At 29.7% G+C, this 21,960-nt stretch overlaps 1 protein-coding gene across 2 annotated transcripts; it reads left to right on the top strand.

The window, feature by feature from the left end:
• Positions 1–16,271: 16,271 nt before the first annotated feature.
• On the top strand, positions 16,272–21,074 carry PLP2 (proteolipid protein 2 (colonic epithelium-enriched)). 2 transcript variants are annotated; one of them, XM_006573024.4, is made up of 7 exons: positions 16,272–17,246; positions 18,229–18,436; positions 18,540–18,604; positions 18,947–19,026; positions 19,146–19,201; positions 19,288–19,351; positions 20,242–20,294. In XM_006573024.4, the coding sequence occupies exons 1-7, from the start codon at positions 16,706–16,708 to the stop codon at positions 20,281–20,283; spliced, it is 1,056 nt and encodes a 351-aa protein (XP_006573087.1). In that variant the 5' UTR covers positions 16,272–16,705; the 3' UTR covers positions 20,284–20,294.
• Positions 21,075–21,960: the final 886 nt, after the last annotated feature.

Below are 21,960 nucleotides of genomic sequence, written 5' to 3'. Positions count from 1 at the left end.
GGTGCTAAAAACTTGTTAAACTATTGGCAAGTGTACCAATTGGTCCCAAGTAGTAAAGTTAAAATGAAAATTCGAGTGTTGAATCCACAAGGACTTTGTTTGTACTTAGGTAGATGAATATTTAATTAAGAAAAATATTTGAAAAAGGTCCTAGAAAAATAGTAAATTAAATTGGCAAAGAATCAAATTAAAATAACGGGAAGAAATTAAAAGGTAAATTAATTAACTAAAACAGAAAGATTAGATAACCCAATATTATTGTGGAAGTAAATTCAGAAGATGAGAATGTCGGAAACTTAGCCTACCAAAGTCACTCTTGATGTAATATTAATGATTTTTCTCTATTTATAATTATTTTAATTTACACCTGCATCTACTAATATACTCTAATCAAGATCCCTCAAGTGAAAGAGTCTAATTTATCTATTTTTTTTCTCCTAAATTCCTTTGTAGAGAGCAAATAATTAAATTGCATTAAGAGTAAAAATGTATAACATGCTAAACAAAAATCAACTTATTCCTAATAATGACTTTATTTAGATACAATTTCTCAATTCTATTAGAAAATAACATTTCTCAATGCTACATCTAAAACTTATCATGCAAATGGTGATCAAGTCACAAGCAATAATATTAAGCACAAGAAATGATAATGCAAAAGTAATATTATTAAATAGATAGGAAGAGAAATTACATCAAAATGATGTCAAGTTTCCAACAAAAAGAGGGATTTAACCTCTCAAAATATACCTATAAATAGCAGTCATCACATATATAAAATAATTAATAAATACATTTTTCAATATGAATTCACAAGAGCTTGAACAACAACTTTATTTTTTTATTTCCTATGAGATATAAAATAATATTTTTTATATAATCAATTAAAATTGTCATCGGTTAATATTTTTTTTAAAAAAAATACAAGTAATATATATATATATATATATATATATATATATATATATATATATATATATATATATCATAAAAATATTCAATTAAGGAATTATAATATTTTAACCAAAAACTAAAATATATATTTTACTCAATTAATAGTTAGTTTAAATTTAAGTAGTTTAATATTTATAGGAAATATTAAAAAATTTAAAATTAGTTTATTTTAACTTCCATCAATGATATTTAATTATAAAAATAATTTTAAAAATATCTACCAAAATATAAATTATACTCCAATATAAAAATATTAGTTAAAAAAAGATAGTGTAAGAAGTAATTATTCTCAAGAGTACATAAAAAAATAATAATTAAATTAAATAATTATAATACTATATTTTTAATATAACAAAATGAAAAACCAATACATATAATTAGTGAAGGTGGTATGATATCTAAAAACTCAAAATGCTAATAAGGTTCTAAGTTTTGCTTTTAATCCAGAATAATGTCAAAACCAATTGGCACCGATCTAGAATAAGGTCCTCAAATGATTCAGATTAATCACATTGTTTATATTAACGTCACAGTACCTCCTAACCAAGGTTAAACTTCTTTCATAAATCTCTAAATGTTGGATCTAGACAGTGAAAAAATAGACCATATTTGTTTTTTTTAAGGTAGATCATATTTGTTCTTCTTCATCAATGTACACCTCTTACAACTAAGATATATATTGAAAAAAATTCACTCAACTTATTTAATAAATAAACTTAAATAAGGTCTAGCTTAATATGGAATATATTATAAATCTACAATGACATACCTATCATATTTCCATGGCTAATAAAACCAGATTTAAAGCATTTTTTTTTAGTGAATTCGGGTTATTCTTTGGTTAAAAGATAAGCAACTAACGTAAATTAAGGATCGAAATGAAATTTTAAAACTTAATATATCAAAATAAAATTTTTAAAATTATAAAGAATCAATATGAAAATTTTAAAATTTAATGTATAATGAAAAAAAATATTAAAATATAATATATGAAAACGGACATTTAATCTTTTTAAAATTAATTACTCTATCAAAATTTGCCACAAATTATCCTTTTGGTTGCATAAATATTTCAAGAATAAAGCAATCACACAAAAGAGTCAACTTAGAATAAAGAGTAAAAGTATGACATCCATATCAAATTTTAAAATCAACTTAGAATAAAGAGTAAGAGTATGAGATCCATATCAAATTTTAAAACTTTTCTTTCATTTCTCTACGGTCGCCAGCGTTCTTTTTGGCACAACCCTAACCCTAACGCTCCCAAAAAGAACTTTGGCTTTTTGTTTTTTATATATATATATATATATAAAAGCTTCGACTTTATCATCAATATTTGAGAAAGGTCGGTGATGATAGGTTTGGGGATAATTAACTAATTATAGACGTATGGTAATAATTATTTAGCATATGTAAACACATGTCCTATTCTATTACATTGCTAGAAAAAAGATTTTTTACATATCTCTTTCTCCTAAATATATTTGCTAGCTTTTTCAATAGCCTATAATATTTTTCTATGTCAAAAAATTGAATAGGCTATGTAACTATTCACTAGTAAAATTTGAAACTCTAGTTTGAAATGCATCCTTAAATTAGAATTTTCCTTTTTTATTATTTTATTATAATTTTCATTTTTTTAAAATAAAATATTTTAAAAAAAATTTAACTAAGAACTGTCTTATAATAATATTATTCTAGAACGATTTTTAATCAAGAATCGTCTTAGAATGTATCATTCTAAGATGATATTTTTTTAACACGATTTTTTATGAAATCAAGATTTTTATGACATCGTCTATGATAACAGTTGGTTAATAACTGTCATAAAGAATATCTTTTAATTGACTTAGAATGTTTTCTGATGATGAATTAGCATGAGAATAGGTATTAATTCGACTACATTATTACATATCTATTCGTAATTCTATCTGTTTGAAAATCAAATTGGGTTTATAATGTTTTTTATAAAATTTCTACTGATTTTAGGATATTTTTCATAACTATCAAGTTCATTATTCAACTGTACAACAAATGAATAATTAATTAATCTGCGTTTTGTCTTACGTATTTCGCATTCCTACCATCCTTTAAATCTCCAAATAACTCTTTTTGGAATTTTTTAAGGATTTTCCAGTTTTTTGGACATGAAACACAATATCGTTGGTTAAGAGTGTTATGGACGTAGGTTAAGGGTGCATAGATAACGCATTAGCAAACATGTGCATTGTAAAATTAAAACTTGTGATTATTTTTCAGCAGTTTTTTTTTTCTCTTGAAAAACTTTAGGCTAAATTACAATTCTAATTTCTTGTCATTTCAAATAAATATTTAAAGCCAAATGTTGACTTTGACCTGATATATTTAAACCTGATAATTAAAACTAAGGATATTCAGTATGAGAATTTCGAACAAGAGGAATGTAAAAACCACATAAAATCCCTCATGGATCTAAAGGTTATAGTACCTAGTACTAGTCCTCATAGAAGCCATGCTTTCATTGTTAATAAACATTCAAAACAAAAAAGAGGAAAAACTAGAATGGTTTATAATTATAAAAGGCTTAATGATAACACTTATATAGATGGATACATTATTCCTTCTAAAGATGTGTTGATAAATAGGATACAGAAAGTCAAATGGTTTTCAAAATTTGATTTAAAATTAGGATTTCACCAAGTTAAGATGCATCCCGACTCAATATAGACTGCCTTTTCTTGTTCAAAAGGATTATTTGAATGGAAAGTAATGTCTTTCGGATTGAAAAATGCACCACAAATTTTCCAAAGAAAAATGGATAATATTTTTGGAAATTTCAAAGAATTTACTTGTACATATATAGATAATGTATTTGTCTTTTCGAAAACTAAAGAAGAACATTATTTACATCTTAAACAAGTTCTTCATTTATTTAAAAATTTTGATTTAATTATCTTAAAATAAAAAATGGAGATTTGCAAGACTCATATCTCTTTCCTAGGAACAGAAATAGGAAACGGGAAAATTAGGCTTCAGTCTCATATCTCTCAAAAAAAATTTGGTTTCCCGGATAAAATGAAAGACATAAAAACCCTGAGAGCCTTTCTAGGCTTGCTTAACTATGCAAGAAATTTTATTAAAGACTTAGGAAAATACGCAGCTCCTCTTTACAACAAAACATCTTTAAGTGGATAAAGAAAATTTAATACAGAGGATATAAAATTAGTTCAGAAAATTAAAGAAATGGTTAACAGTTTGCCATATCTATCTCTACCATTAGATTATGACTATTTGGTCATAGAGTATGATGGTTGTGAACAAGGATGGGGAGTCATCCTAAAGAAAGAGAAAAATAAATATGAAAAAATTCATGATGAAGAAATCTGTAAGTATGCTTCAGGAAAATACCACACAAAACCACAGGTATACTCAACTTCTACATATTACGAAGTAAATGTTGTAATAAATGCCTTATAAGGATTTAAACTCTTCTTGGTTAATGAAAGTGAAATTATCATAAGAACTGATTGTGAAGCGATAGTGGCTTATGGTAGTTAACAAATAAATACTAATAAAAAGTCTCACAAAAGATGACTTTTGTGTCAAGAGTATGTTTATCATAACGGGATAAAAATAAATTTTGAACACATAAAATGAGTTAAGAATGTTGCTGCTGATATTCTTTCTCGTTTTGTAGGGATACAACAAGATGAAGCCTTCTAAGGTCTCTTATCAAAATATAAAACAAAAAATGAAATTTGGCAATCAAGAATTGCATGTACTTACAAATGAGTTTCACTATCCTGGTAGAGAAGCCATCAACGAAAAATTCAATTGCCTTATTTACAATATTTGAAATATTCCAAAGCACACAAACAATAATGAGCAATTTGTCTATTCAATAAAAAAAAAGCATAATTTGTGTCTTATACAATTTCTGCATACCAGATAACCAAGGAGTCCCTCTCCTTACAAAAGCCTCTCCTTCTGGGAAAGGTTATACAATTTTTGTCCTGTTATCAGGACCCCATAAAGGTGTTTACATCAATTTCAAAGACCTTTGCTTGACAAAGGAGGGTATTCAAAGCCCAATTTATAAAGTATTTTATTCAAGGGAAGAAGCAGAAAAAGCCCTCGAATTAAATACCACATACATTAATAAAATCAAGAAGGCACTTGAGCCAGAAACCACGACCATAATCATAAATGCTGACCAAACCAAAACTTGCCACAAAACCTATAAAGACTCAGTCAGTCTAAATGTCCCCAGACCAATAAACAGCTTGAGCCTAGACAACTTTAAGAAAATACAAAAATTATTGTTTAGGGTATACAACAACCAAACCCAGAGGACCATAGAGACTTTCCTTGTCTATTCAATGATGAATACGAGACTTGGGATGTACAAGGTAACATACAGTACCAATACAATCTCATGAGGGCATAAATACAAGGGTATTAATGGTTCTTCTCAGATACAGATAAATGAGAGATTGACCTGATAAGAGAAACCCACAACGCAAAGCTCTTCCAACCATCATACAATGGGAAGTTTTTCATTTCTTTCCCAGTTGATCACAACAATAAACTGGTTCAATTCTTCCAAAAAGAGAAGAAAGATAAAGAGATCTATGAAGCTAGTGGATGTCATGGACAATAAACTCCTCCTTTTCCATCCACTGATCTTTCTATGGAAGACTCATCAGACATTTTCTGCTCTGGAAACATTCAAGAAGAAGAAGAAAATGTTACTATTTCAAAGTCATCAAAGAGTTGATCAGAAGACAGAAGCATCCTGCCAAAATACAACTGAAAAATTTAAGCAGGAATCTTTTGCTTTTGCCAAGACTTTGACACTGAGCCTATCCACAAAAATGTATTGTAAAATGGGCCCTGTGACAAAGTAAATGAATAGTAATTTTACTATTCTTGACTGAAGGGGTCTTTTGTCATTTTCTTTCCGCTTTCTCTATATAAAGAGTCTCAGGGCTCATTTGTACACACGCTAGATAGATACTAGAAAAACTAGTAAGAGAAATAGAAAGATAAAGTTTGTAATAGTATTTTGAGCAATAGTATCCAGCTTCCTTTCGAATCTTTCCCTTTCCCCCTTGATTTTTCTGCCAATCTGTAAGTATGATATCCATTATATCTGGTTAAATTCTTCGAAGGCACCCTCAAGGAGCCTTAGTTATCTTTATTTAGAAAATGCGAATATGATTTAGAACCCAAACGTCTAATTTACCTTTAAATTTTTTTATAGAAAACCTGAGATTTGTAAGCCTGCAAAGGTGTGCCCTTGATATTTGTTTTTGGAAACAATGGAAGTCCTTTTATGGTTAGGCTGATGCTTGGAGGAAAATAAGATCTTCGTAAGACCCAAAAGAGTGTGGGCTATTATTGATCTTCAGTACTCGACTTAATATCCAGAAAATCGATAAGGTTCTTCTATGTTTTTTTTTTAAAAGAGTTTGGGATCATCATATTCTATATTTTTCTTAAATGAGGTAACTTATAGCGTTCACTTGAGGAGTGTCCTCTATCCATCTAAATCGATATTTTCTTCCACTTATGCTTACTCTTAATTGTGTATTTTATTTATTTAATATAATATAATATAATGTAACTAGGAGGCTCTGCCACCTTTGTTGATCTATATTATATTATTTTACATTTCCTTGTCTTTACTTTTTCTATATTATATTGTTTTTACTTTTTTTCTTGTTTATAATACAAACGACTTGGTATCACTTTCATTTTTTTCAATTTATTCTTCATTAGAACTTAGTATAAAAAACAAAGAAGAATCATTGAAACTCACACCTCAATTAAACAAAGAGTATTTTAGAGATGATAGTATTAAATAAGATTAGTTGAAATTTTTTTATATTTGAGATTAAAAAAATATTTTTCTTCTTATATTTCATACCAAAAAGGAGTAAATCATTTGGTGTGTGTTTGCTTTTGGCGTTTTGGACTGGCGAATTTTTTAATTTTCATATCAAAGGAAAAAAATGACATAGAAGCTACATAATGTAGCATCAGACACACACAGATCCATTGGCTTCAAATGCATGTCCAAACATGAGGATAATATATGAACAATAGCATTTTTTTTAAAGTTTATACCTTTTCCATAATTTATTAAGATTAAACCTTTCAAATTTAATTAGAGGGAAATGTGTGTACATTCATAATACCCACGTTAACAACAAAAATAAATTTAAGAAATAGACGACATTTAAAATATTGGGTGTTACAAAATCCAAGATATTATACCAAGAAAAAAAGAGGAGAACTACATACCACCCACAAAGAATATCTATATCGAGTGTATTCCTAAACTTCAAATCAGAGGTAAGATTAATCAAATAATAAAAGTACTAATTCAAAACTCAATAACTACATTTAATCTTGGTACAGGATCAGGGAACCACCCTCAAGTACGTATAAAGTCCCTAAAAACTCAAACCTACAACTTAACAAATGATATTTTATTTAGTTACACTCACCCAACACCTTAAAATTATAAGGCATGCACTACATTTCCATGTTAAGCAAGTTAGAATTTGATATTTTTCATTTGTCCTATGGTTTGTTCTAGCACTAAACACACAAATACCTTGAAGTGTTTTGTTATATTTTGTAGTTATAGGCTCTTCTACGGAATTACTAAAAATAGTGGATTCTAGATTCCAAAAGAAAAAAAAAACAAAATATAAAGGGTACAAAACTCACTACATGACACATAATGAAGCTACCTTGTGCACTTCCCAATCCCACTACAAACTAGTGATCTAAAAGGCACACGTGGCGATGGGCGATGGACAATGCTGCAAAGCTCGAAATTTCCTTGCCAGTGAAGCAACAAGTGGTAGTAATTTGAGATACCAGCCTTATAGTAGTATCTTTAATTATAATATAAAAAACATTACTGGCTAACAATTTTTGTACATATTATATACATATTTTTAATTTAAATAAATTTATAAATTCAAGAGAACAATAAATAATTTTATTATTAATAATGAATTGTCTTATTATATTAAATATTAATAAATTAGAAAATAAAGCTTCTATAATTAAAATATCATATGTTAATTATTTGAATTAAAATATATTATTTTTATTGATGTATCATACAAAATTTAATTTTAAAAAATTGTAATTGTGGTTGATTAAGATTATAGATTTTTTAAAATTTATTTATCTAAAAAAAAACACCCTCACTTTTGTATAATATATCAAGAACACCTACTAGGATCCACCTAGTAGTAAGGAATTTAAATAATTTACATTAAGATTTAAGCTCAAACTTTATTATTATCATTGTATATTTAAAAAATATAATGTATTAAGATGTAAAAATTAAAAAAAATTAAAATTGGAAGTAAATTTAAGTAATCATAATTGATAATAATAATAAATAAAAAATACAACATATTTAAATACTCAAAAAAGAATTCATTGATTTAATAGAAAATTGAATTTTGTTTCTTGAAATTTTATTCAAACTTTTTTTGGTCTTTTACTTTTATAGTAATAAATGTAGTTCTCAAATTTTTAAAGATGTGAATTTAGTGTATCGTCACCTTAACGTTTAATTAATGATGGTTTTTTATCACTACAAAATTAAGCATATGAACTAAATTCATATATTTTTAAAAGTTAGAAAAATAAATTTATTATAAAAGTACAAGGACTAAAGCTAAGTTTGACCGAAAATAAATACAAGGACTAAATATTTTTTCTTAACTTAAAAAGGATGAAAATAGTTTCTAAACATACTCTTGTTTAAAAATAAAAATTTAAATTTATAATAAAGAGGTATATTATTTACTTACTTTAACTTTTAATTTCTTTATTATAGTTAATGTGTGATAATGGTCTTTCAATAATTTTTTGAGTAAATTTCATTCTTTAAATTTTCAAAATTATAACAATTAAATCCCTTCCTTTGTTTTATTTTTTACTTAAAACTCTTAAATTTATATTCTTTTTTATATCAAAGTCTTCATAAAATGAATGAATTAAATTATTTTGGGTTCCTACAAATAAATGCTTAAGGATATTGATTAAAGAAATAATAGATAGAAACAGTTTTTTTATTTAAGGTCACGATAGAAATGCATTGACAATATTAAATATTTACTTTGTGTATAAAAACTTGGCACTTTTGATTCATTAAAAGCTTTTGTTCGCTCAAAATTTACTAATTAAAACGTTAAATTTATTCTAAAATAATAAATGAATAAAATTTTCTTTCTTTTCAAATTTTAATATTGTATTTTATTGCAGTAAAAATATTGTATTTTATTAAATTCTTCAAAATTTATTAACCTTTTTATAACTTTAAATTTTAAAAAAAAATTATTTCTCAAATTTATGTAAATTTCCCAATTTAAATGGAAAAAGGATTTTAAATAGACAAAAATTGACAAAAGAACTAAGTTTGTTCGATTTTTTTTATATTTTTTTTTATAAAATTAAGATTGATATGAGAGGGACAGGGACAACTCCAACTAGGTTATTACCCCATAGGTCTCTTAGCCACACGAATCCAAAGAACATTAAATTGATAAATATGTTTTACATAGACACAAGTATAATTAAATGTTTAATCTTAATTAGACTATTTGTCATCAACTTTATATTTTTTGGCACATTTTGTTCCCAACAGATGCATTTTGCTTTTCACTTTTAAATTTTTTGCAAATTGTGTCTTCTATCATATCTCTATTAAGTTTCAAACAATTCTAATGCTTTTTAGTGATTTTTAATCTCAGCTAAACACACGTATTTAAAATAAATGTATTTAGCATAGTATTTGTTAACACTTGTCACCATTAATTAGTTTTCTTTTCTTTTCTAATGACTGTCTTCCTTCTTTAGCAAGTCGCAATCCAGTTCCTACTCTATGAGTCTCGTCTCAAAATGGTCATTTTATGAAATGAAGCTTTGCTAGCATTTCTGAAGTTTATGAAATGATGCTTAACTAGCATTTTTGAAGTTTAAAAATTTCAAATTCTTGTCTTTTTGAAAACTAAAACATCAATTTTTTGTTGATTCAAAGGAATTGAACTTAAGTATATAAAAAAAATCTACAACAACTCACACAATTCTTAATCATAAGTTCTGAACTATATCACTTTTAGACATTAGTTATTTTGAAAAGTGTATAGTAGGAAAATTCAACACAGTTAAAAGTTTAAACACACAACAATCTGTAAGTGTTTGTTTGGTTGCGGGAAATGAATTATTATTTATGAGTAAATTTTTAAAAAATAGTGTAGTTTTTACACTTTTTTATTCTAATTCAAATATTTCTTCTTAATCTCTTTTTTTTTTCACACAATCAAACTCTATCCCACAATAAAATAAAAAAATAAAAAACGAGAGAGATTCAATGATTAGGACTATTCACTCACAAGTCACAATAGTCCAAACCCAAGACGCCCTATGTCTAGTAGTGTCCGTTTCGTTTGGCTCTGCCACGAGAAGCCCAACCACTTTATCTTAATCAAAGCGAAACTCGCACGTTACCAAAACAAAAAAACATGTCTACTAAGTGATGACGCGGATTGGATAAGAATCTAGTAAGAGCCAACATTGATTTGTTACTTGTTATTTAGTTTCCCTTGTTGTCTTTCAAAAGTGAAACTCACTTGAAACCGTTTCACCCGTGGCTTTGAATGTATGGTTTTGAGATGTACCATAGAGTTAGTAGTAGGGAAAAAAATGTAAATTATATTAAACCCAAAATGATACAATAATAAACAGAGCATACCCTGTAATTGTTATAGTCAGCCCCTAATTAAAGAGTCAGTAATGCATTGTAAAGAAATGAAACGCCGGTGAAAATCATAGAGTTAGTAGTTAATAATAACATCTCAAGGACTTACTTGTTAGTTGTTACTTTCCAATTCTTTCTTTTTTTTCCTCCTCATTGTAAAACTCAGAATAGTTGCTTAAATCCATAGCCTGAAAAAAAAAAAATCGTCGCTGTTAATGGATAATGACTGGTGAGAAACCGGGTTTTGTATACAAAGCAAAATGGCAAACGTATGGTTGCGGCTTTGCCTGACTATTTCCCGTTCTTTGTGTTGTACATGTTGCTTCACTGGTCCATTTACTTGACTTGAAATCGTGCTATAACTGAAAAATATCTTGCACTTTATTGTTAATAATTCACGTACTCACATAAAGGCTATGGTTGGTTTTGTTTGTCTTCAAATATGATCATTTTCGTTTCAGAGTGCGGTACAAAGATTAGAGAAATTAATAGTTTTCGTAAACTTAAGAAAACAAATCTAGCACGGACTGAAATATATCTTTTTTAGTAACATCTCATTTCTTTTTTAAAAAATCAATTTTTATAATTATCAGGACGACATAATTAGCATAGCAATACAGCGTACATGAAGTTGGTAGAATTTGAATCTCATTAAAATGAAAAAGTCCATGATATCTATTCGACTGGTTAAGGTTTTAGGTTACTAAATCAATGATTGAATAAGTAAGTCACTAATTGGTTTACATAATTCAATTTGTATTAAAAAATATAAAACTTTTATACTTGTAGTAAAAAAAACTAAAAAAAAAAAATTCATTATTCATAAACAGAATCATAATATCAAATACCTAAAGCAATTACACACAAATAACGTTAAAACCAAATCAACAATCATGTCGGAACAACAAAGCAAAGTGTGCAACCAAAGATGAAACATAGAATAATAAAGAAAACATAGTTGACAACATATTAATAGGAAAACATCACAATTTCATAAACAAAAGGAGATTGAAATAACGAAGATTCGAATAAACTTACCAATGCTTGGTTGTGCGAAGGACAATGTCGGCGATGATGGAAGGGATTGTCGTTGACGAGGAGGAGTGACGACCGAGGACCTTTAATATTTTCGAAACAGTGAAACAGACAAACACGAATATGATCCTTTCTTTCTTTTCTTTTAGTCATTAAAAGTAAAAAAAACGTCATTTTGAGTATTTGAAAGAAGAAAAAAGAGTTGTGTGATCCACTCGGATCAACAAGTCACACTGGGTTGCAATAAGTCATACCTTATTGACCTATGATCAGTTCAATGCCCAACTCGATCTAGTTAGACCATCAATTCGTGGTGGGTTGGACCATCAGGGTCGGTCTAGATTTTAATACCATGCTTCCAAGTATCGTTAATTTTGGAAAATATTTTCTTATAATTTAAAATTAAAGTCTATTTTCTTTATCAATTATGTTTTTTTAAAGATAAAATGCTTTTAGAATTAGTTTCGTGAAAAAACTAAAAGCATCTCACTACTTCTATTCCTATATTTTAGGAAACTATCTTTTACTTAGTCAATTTTCTTTGTGAACGACACAAGTCTTTAACATTAGGAAGTTTGTTATTTGGATTTTTTTTCTTCTGTTTTCTAACGTTATTGCTGCAAGTATTTTGTTGCTACACGTTAGTGCCTGGTTGCCTTTATATATGTAGCTCCTTGTTAATAAACACATGAAAATACAACACATAAAGCAATAAAATGAACATAACTCAAACAGTAGATATTTTACCTATCTCTTTACAAAATTCTACTACTATTTGAAATATATTTTGAGAGTATGACACATGTGTTAGGAGAAGGTCAAGTGAAGCTAGAGCTATCTTTAGAGAATTTTCTTGTTTTAGATGGAGTTTATCACATTTATGATATTAGGAAAAGTTTAATAAGTACTTCTTTGTTAGACCAATAAGGGTACAAGGTTATTTTTGAGTCCAATAGAGTTGTTATTACTAGACATGATGTTTTTATTGGTAAATGTTACATTTATGATGATCTGTTTAAGTTAAGTCTCATGCTTCTTTCTATTAATAAAAAATCTAGCATTTCTTTTTTTGTTGCAAATGTTGAATGTTATGATATGTGGCATGCTAGGCTTGAACATGTGAATTTGAATTCTATCAAAAGAATGATGTCTCTTAATCTTATTCCTAAAGCTTCTATTGATTTAAAACAAAAATGTGAAGCATGTATTCAAGCAAAACAACCTAGAAAGGATTTTAGTACATGTATTGAAAGAGAAATTAACTTGCTTGAATTGGTTCATAGTGATATATGTGATAGTAATGATGTGTTAACACATGGTGGTAAGGGATACTTTATTAGTTTCATTGATGATTTCTCCAAATATTACTATGTGTATTTAGTTAATCACAAAAGTGAGTTGTTTTATAAGTTCAAAGTATATAAAACAGAAGTAGAAAATGAATTAGAAAGAAAAATTAAAATTTTACGCTCTGATAGAGATGGAGAATACACATCTTTGAATATGAGTAATTTTTGTGAAATGCATGGTATTATTCATGAAGTGACACCTCCATATGCTCCTGAATCTAATGGTATTGTGGAAAAAAAAGAATCATACCTTGCTTGATATGGTGAATGCTACACTTGTAAGTTTTGGTTTGCCTAAAAATATGTGGGGTGGAGCCTTATATTCTGCATGTCATATTCTTAGTAGGGTTCCTTATAAATTTTTTTGGTGAATGCTATGCTTGTAACTTTTTTGTGATACTTCTTGTTCTAATTTACCATCTTGTAGTAATGCTAATAAGGACGTTGATTTTGAACCTAGGAGGAGTAAAAGATCTAAAAAAAGTTAAGGATTTTGGTTCTAAATTTTATTCTTTTTTACTTGAAGATGATCCTAAAACTTATGGTGAGACCATGAGGTTTTTTCTTTTGGAAAGAAGCTATTAATAATGAAATGAGTTCTCTTAAAACTAATAAAACTTAGTTTCTAATTGATCTCCCCCTAGTGGTAAAAGTATAGGTTGTAAGTGAGTTTTCCGAAAGAAACTAAGAACTGATGAACCTATAGAAAAATTTAAGGCAAAACTTGTTGTGATTGGTTGTAAACAAGTAGAAGGTGTATATTTATTTGATACATATTCTCTCGTTTCTAAAGTTACTACTATTAGATTTTTAATTGCACCTGCTTGTGTTTTTAATTTGGAAATTCATCAAATGGATGTAAAAATTGCTTTTTTAAATGGTGATTTAGAAGAAGAAATTTATATGAACCAACTTAGAGGTTTTTTAGAACTGGCTAAAGAAAAGAAAGTTTGCAAACTTGTTAAATCCTTATTATATGGTTTGAAACAAGCTCCAAAGCAATGACATGAAAAGTTTGCCAAGTTGTTCTTTCATAAGGTTTTCAAATCAATAATAGTGATAAATGTGTGTATAAGAAACAATTTGATGACAGTGGATGTGTTATTTTATGTTTGTATGTGGATGAAATATTGATATTTGATAGTAATATGCATTTCATAAATGATGTGAAGTCTTTTTGTCTAGTAATTTTGATACGAAGGACCTTGGTCATGTAGTCAGTGATTTTGGGTATCAAGCTTATAAAGAAAGATGATGATATGGTTTTAATCCAACACATTATGTTGAAAAGCTATTGAAAAAGTTTAATTATTTTGATGTGAAACCTATTTCTACGCATTATGACTCATCCATTATGTTAAAGAAAAATTTGAGAAAAAGATTTTCTTCTCATAAATATTCTCAAATTATTAATTCTTTGTTGCATCTGACAAACTTCTCTAGGCCTGACATTGCATATGCAGTTGATAGATTAGGAAGGCACACTCTAATAATCCTGATCATTCTTATTAGACTGCATTAGAAAATGTTTTTAGATACTTAAAAGGAACCATTAATTATGTCATTCATTTACATGTTTTCCTGTTGTAATTGAGGGATTTAGTTATGCAAATTTGATTTCTGATTTTGATAAAACAAAATCGACAAGTGGTTATGTCTTTACTTTAGCTGGTGGTGCAGTATCATGAAAATCTACTAAACAAACTATTATTTCACGTTCTACCATTGAAGCATAAATTATTGCTATAGATACTGCTACTAGTGAGGCTGAGTTTCTTAAAAATTTGCTATGTGATTTGTCATTGTTGAATAAGCCTATACCTCTAATTTCAATGTATTGTGATAGCCAAGTTGCTATATCTAAAGTTACTAGCAAAAATTTTAATGAAAAAAAGAAGACACTTAAGACTGAGACATAAGTCTATTAGAAATTTGATTTCTCATGGTGTTATTTCTCTTGACTTTGTCAAGTCAGAAAACAATATTATGGATCCGCTTACAAAAGGGTTGACACGCTAATAAGTATTTGAGTCGTTGAGGAAAATGTGACTAAAGCTCATTATTTAGTCACAACAATGAACATCTGTCTCTATGTGATTAGTGATTTCATGAATGAAGTTCAACAGGTAATAATGAAATTGTTTGTTTGACTAAAATACACCAAAATAAAATTTTGCGGAATTGTTCTGTTTCTCATTTCTATGAGGAAGTGTATTGTAAATTGTGACAATATTAAGGTTGAGGTATGCACATATGTTTATATATATACCTTTTAATGGATCCGATGACAATTATTGTAGGGGTGGGGTCACAAACCACTCTTTGAGGATTCACCTAGTGAGTGCAGTGGTGGGGTCGCTACTGTGAGATATGAGCTAATCTCTAAGTGACACTCACGAAATAAGATACATGAGCAAAACCTTGTAAGTGTAACCACTAATTAGAACCTAAATGAACACCAATATTATAGGGATTGTGTACTAAAGTTCGATTAAAGAAGGTGTAGTTTAAGACAATTAAGTCTTTAAATTTTTCTTGGATAAAAGTTCATAAACACTAGATATAAAGCTCAAACCTAGAAGGTTCCTTATACTAAAATACAATATCACATGTTCTTTCTTTTATGTTTCTATACAAATTATTTCTTCATGTTGGTTTCCAACGTTCATTAGGTGTGATAGTTTTACTTTGAGTTTGTTGTGTTGTTACGTAAGGGGGTCTATGTCAATATATATATATATCTCTTCTTTAGTCAATAGACATAAGTAGAAAAATAATTTTGCATTTTTCTTTAAATTTCTTTTCTTCTTGTTCTTATAAAAAATTACTTTTTTGAGAGAAAGAATATTAATGTTTAGAAGGTTCAATGATCTTTTCGCTATACTTGATCAAAATCAACGGGTTGTGCATGATCAGATTCTCCTATCAATATTGTGGGAGACATTTTCTCTCTAAGAATAATGTTTTTCCGCTTTAATCTAAATTATTTAAAATTTTTTCCTTAAAATTATTTACATTATTAACCCATATTCAGTCATAATCCAAAGTTATACCACTATTATTCTTTTATTTCTTTAATTTAGTTTGTTACTTATTTTATTTTATTTTATTTTGCAAGGGTTAATCTAAAAGAAAAAGTATAAAGTCAAAAAAGAATAACAATATTTAATTTTATTTCAATAGAAAATAAAAATAAAAAAATGAAAGAAATTTATGTGACTCCGGTTCGCTGCGTAGGGAAATGGTTCCTTCCTTCCTCTTGTGGTAGTGTAACACTCCGTTGTCTTGTCCTCCGAGTTCCTCACTCATAATTAATTCCCCCTTTCATTTTCCTTCCAATTTTTCAAACACCAGTAAATGGCCACCCATCAATTCCACCCCCACAATTCCTTCTTCTTCTTCTTTCCACAACACTAAACGCCGTCGTTTTCATGACTCCATAATTCACCAGAAGCAGAACAAGAAGCAGCAGCAGCAGCAGCAGCAGCGCGAGTTCACATGGGATTGGGAACAACCGCGGCGAGAAGCAGAAGAAGAATCGTCATCGAAGAAGGTTCTATAAGAACAACACACACCGCCACCGCCACCAACGCCGATGCCGATGGAGCTGGAGCTAGGTTCAACAACTATCCAGCGATCCTTCAACACGCGCTACACGCGCCACGCGCGCGACTCGCTCGACGAATTGCCTGACAGCTTCACCATCACCGACCCCTCCATCCCTGGCCACCCCATCGTCTTCGCCAGCCCGGGCTTCCTCAAGCTCACGGGCTACGCGGCCCGTGAAGTCCTGGGCCGACCCGCCGCCATCTTCCAGGGCCCGCGAACTTCGAGAAAATCCGTCATTGAAATTCGCGAGGCCGTTAGAGAGGAGCGAAACGCGCAGGTCGTTCTGCTCAACTACCGCAAAGACGGCACGCCGTTTTGGATGCTTTTTCGTGTTTGCCCCGTTTTCAGCAGCGACGGTGGCGCCGTCGTGCACTTTGTTGCCGTACAGGTGCCGCTTCAGAAAAAGGAAGGGTCTGGAGTGAGGGATTTCGGGTTCGGGTGCTGTCGGAAGGAAGTATGCGCCGATTCGTTGGCGGAGATTGGTCGCGTTTGTTCATTAGAGCAAGTGCTGGAACCTGACGTTAGAGGTTTGTTTCTTCCTTTTGTTTTTCATGCAAGTGAAGTGAGTGCTTCGTGCTTAAGCATTGGTTCTCCATCCCTAATAATTGATTAGCTGCATAATAATTAAAAATGATTTTAGGACAAAACGTAGATATGCGTTCTTTTGATTATGTTAGGCTGTGTTTGATTTTGCAACGTTCAACACCAAAGTTTTGTCTCTGTAAAATTACGTTTGAACGTGTCTTGAAATGCGAGATTTGTTTAAAACAAACAGATACTTGGTGGTCGATCGGAATTTTTGGAGTCTCACTTTTTAATAAATTTTAACCTTTAATATTTAATACATATCTTTATTACACTGATTAAGGACTTGTTTGTATAAACCTCTTTGAAAGGAAGTCTAAGAGAAGTAAATAAGATAGAAAATGAAGAAAAGAACTTTTCAATAAACTAAAATTTATTTATGCATAGTTAAAAATAAGCTTTTGAATAAGTTAATATGAGAAAATTTCTACAAATTAGCTTATGTTTGAGCTAAATTTAGCTTATGAAGAAACTTTTTTATTTTTTTTATTTTCTTACCCTAGAAATAATATGGAGAAGTTTATCAAAATAGACTGTAACCATATGAAACTCTAAATGTTGATTAATAAACAACACTAAAAGTACTTAAGCAGCGATGTCTTTAAGTATTATCCTCAATATTAGAGTTTCATTTCGATAATCGGTATGTTTCTATTAAAAGTTAACATAGAATAACAAAGTAAAACTCCAATTTTAATTCAAGAACAAAATCAAAAGCACTTAGAAAACTGTATCTAAGTTTTGTGCTAATTTTAAATCCTCCTATATCCTTTTCTTTTTCCTATTAATCCTTGTACTTGCTAAATAAAGAAAAAAGTTAAATGAAGTTTATATTTGATGCAGAATTGTAATAGCTCAGTTTGGTCTCCCAGTAATTGTCCTAGTGTTTGGGTTCTACTGATTTTTTAGCTTTGTGAGATGCAGAATTGGAGAGAGAAGAGCCGTGTGAGGCAAGTGATGAGGAGAAGCGTAGTGCAGTTAATGCTATGGACAATATATTTTCTGTGCTAACCCATTATAGTGAGGCGACGGGCAGATTGGTGTGTCAAAAGAGATGCAGCATTCCTGATGTGGGTCTTTTAAGCACATCCTTGATTATTTCTCTTGGTAGAATCAAACAAAGCTTTGTATTGTGAGTTGTTGGAAATGTCTAGTTTTGTTATTACTTTTCCACAAGCTTATGCTTTCCGCAGACCCTTAATTTGTTGCTTGTATGATTTTGAGTTTCCTTGCAGAACTAATCCGCGTTTATCAGACATGCCTATTGTTTATGCTAGTGATGCCTTCTTGAAATTGACAGGTTCTAAAACTGTTACCTTGTATAAATTATATCAACTTTACATAAACTTCTGAAAAGGTAAAATGAATTAAGTTTTCATCTCAAGTTAATATCAACCTATGCATTTCAACTTTTATGGAAATTCTCTTATTTGGCTTCTCTAAAAAGTAAAAGCTGAGACGCATAAGTTGATTTTAACTTGTGGAAGAAGTTTGGTTCATTTTGCCTTTTTTAAAGTGTTTATTGATTATCCAAACTTAGCCTTAAAAGAGCCTCGTGAGCTAAATTCTGGCATCTGATGTAAGGATATAAAACCTATAGCTCAGATTTACTTATGTTTTCAATTATCCTGTTACTTGATAGGTTATGCAAAAAATGAAGTTTTGGGCCGCAACTGTAGATTTTTAGGTGGAACAGATACTGATACCTCGACATTACATCTGGTAATACACTTCTTCTAACCATAAGTTTTTTAATTTTGTCTTGTAATTTGGTAACTTAGAGTCTTAGACTAATGGGAATGGACCATCTTGTTATGCCTTCTCTTATTGCTTACGTTCAGATAAGGGAGAGCATTAAAACAGAACAACCCTGCACAGTACGTATTTTGAATTACAGGTTAATACTTCACTTTTGTTTCTGCTGCCTAAGCTGTGAAGTTGATTTATTGAATATGCTGAATTAGTTTTCTGCAACACTAACAGGAAGGACAAAAGCTCATTTTGGAATTTTCTTCATATCTCACCCGTTCGTGATGCTTCTGGCAAGGTAATCTTGACAGAGTATTTACTAGCTGAAATATAAATCTTAAACGTCTGTTTTTCATTATCTGTCAGTCATTTGTTTTCCACAGTCCGATTGGACAGCAGAGAGAATTTTAACACAGTCAAACATGATTATGGTCATTATATTGGAAATTAGATGACAACTACTGTTTTTGCTGCTTTGACAGTACCAATTTTTTTAGTATTCTAATCAGTCAGGTCGTAATGCATACCAATATTTAAATTTATAGAAATTTTCATGTTGTTTGTTGAAGTATCCTCTTTATGATTCTAAACTCTGAAATTTCTCATTCCTTGTGCATGGCAAGTGATTTGTTGCTCTGGAATAATCGTTTTCTAATAGTTGGGTTGGAGAACCAAAGAGTCCATAGTTGTTGCTGTGTGCTTGGTATAATTTTTAATGTGGTAGAAACTAGTATTTCTGGCTAGGTTGTTAAGAAGGTAATTGTTCATATAGTAACAAAACTGATTGTATTTGGTTGCTTTTTACCAGTTCTTACTAATCCCCCACAAAAAAAAAAAAAAAACTAAAACTTTCAAGCAAGGAAGTCAGTAAACTGATATGCAAAAAGTTATAATGTATTCAGGATTGTTCATTGGAAATTGCACTACAGCAAGTATTATGTAAGTTTGGGTGATGTATCATCATCTACCTTTAACGTACAGATCTATGATTTCTAGAATTGAATTGATATAATCTGATGGCTGAAAGTCTTGTGATGAAGAGTAGTAGCTGACATTGTAGTTGATGCCTTAATAAATATATTTGCAATTCTGTCTTAGTTATTTGGATAATTTTTACAGTCCATTGTTGTGCCTGATTACAATTTCACATGTGAAGATTCGGTCTTTTGCTTACCTATTTGATACCAGGATTTTTCCACACTCTCCTTTTCGTTGTGGCTAGAAGGATGAAAATTCCAGGTCTAGCCTCCTCCCGTCCAATCTATTTTCCATAGAATAGACTGATTGATCCAGGCTTTTTAATTTGAGTTACCAACTATAATTAGTTAATTGGCTGAATTTTGTTTTGCCATGGATGCAATCAGTAAGCGTCTTGTTTATTTAATTTAGTCACGGATACATTGCATGCACTTTGGGAAGAGATGCTTTCAGCTTAATATACGGGTTTTAAGTGTGTATACGCTATACATCATGAGATAGTAGTGCTTCACATTTACGTGCCTTGAATTTGATGATTTATTACACTTCTATTTTAGTTGTATACAAGCTAAACTGGAAATCTTTGTGCAAAATGTAGATCGATACCAACTTATTCTGACCCTTTTTTATGGTGAACTTTTGGTAAAAGTAATGTCAGAGAACAAATTCTACTAAATTATATTGACTGTTGCTGAATTCTACCTTCACATAGCGAGGAGCTTCCGGGGTTTTAGTTTTACTGAATCCTCTGTTTGTTCAGGTTGCATACTTTGTGGGAGTTCAAATAGAAGACAGCAATAAAAACGATGATAGCCATTGTTTGAGTCCTGAGAAGAGGCAGCTTAATGTGGTTGGTGTAGTCAAGGTTGCAGTGAGGAGTTTATCAATGACTGTGGGATCTTCCAAGTCGTAGCAAAAGGATCATGTGAGTGTGAGTTTGGAACATATAATATTGCCTACTTCTCAGAAGTCAGAAATATTAATCCATTCGGAAAAATGATCAATCTCAACCAGTGATTGTTGAGATGATAGAAAGGTAAAAGAATTAATTTGTCAAGAAAGAAAAAGAGAGTCCATATTGTCAATTGTAAGAAAGCATTCTCTGTTGGAAGTTTATAAATAAAATGTATTATATTTTCCGTAATGTAGCAATAAAAATTGACTTGTACTAATTTCGTCTTATCTTTTAATAGTTGCAAATTTGCAATGACTATGCTTTCCCCCCTTGATAAAATTGACCTGCAGTGACCTTTATATGATTTTTTTTTTAAAATTTAGGTAACGAATTTTCAAATTTAAGACGTGATTAGTAAAGCCCATATTATAGTATCTATATTTCATTAAAGAAAAGAATGCCTTCATACCATTATCATAGTTATTATGAATACACATTAAGTTGAATTGCAATCCTTAAATGATGAGAACCTTAATAATACGACGATAAATTCGTGGGCCGTCATTACCTTAAACTTATATGTATAATTGATGCTTTTTGTTTTTGCTGAGTATCTGTATAATTTTTGTGCTGAAGATTAAAGTTGATTTTTAAGAATGGCTTTAACTCTTTAAGTAATGAACACGTGACAAATTAAAAGGGTAGATAATAGATATACTACTATTTTGACTAACACCTACGGGGTAGTCGTAATAATCAAAGCTTAGTTTAAGTAAGAGATAATAACATATCAGGAATAACTGATGAAAAAAGGAAAAAACAAACAAACTCAGTGATAAAATAAGATTCACCAAAAACTGATGAATAACTTAAATAGAATAGGGCTGTAGAAAGAAAAAACTTAAATAGAATAGGAAATTTCCAACGTAACATGAAATGAAAAATTAAAAGATGTACAACATAGGCCATAAAAGAATAGGTCTTTTATATTTCGATAATTAATATAGACTAATATTATAAAATAATTATATTAT

This window comes from Glycine max, chromosome 1 (genome assembly GCF_000004515.6).
Source record: "Glycine max cultivar Williams 82 chromosome 1, Glycine_max_v4.0, whole genome shotgun sequence".
NCBI lineage: Eukaryota > Viridiplantae > Streptophyta > Magnoliopsida > Fabales > Fabaceae > Glycine > Glycine max.
This window is presented reverse-complemented; position numbering and strand designations above follow the sequence as displayed.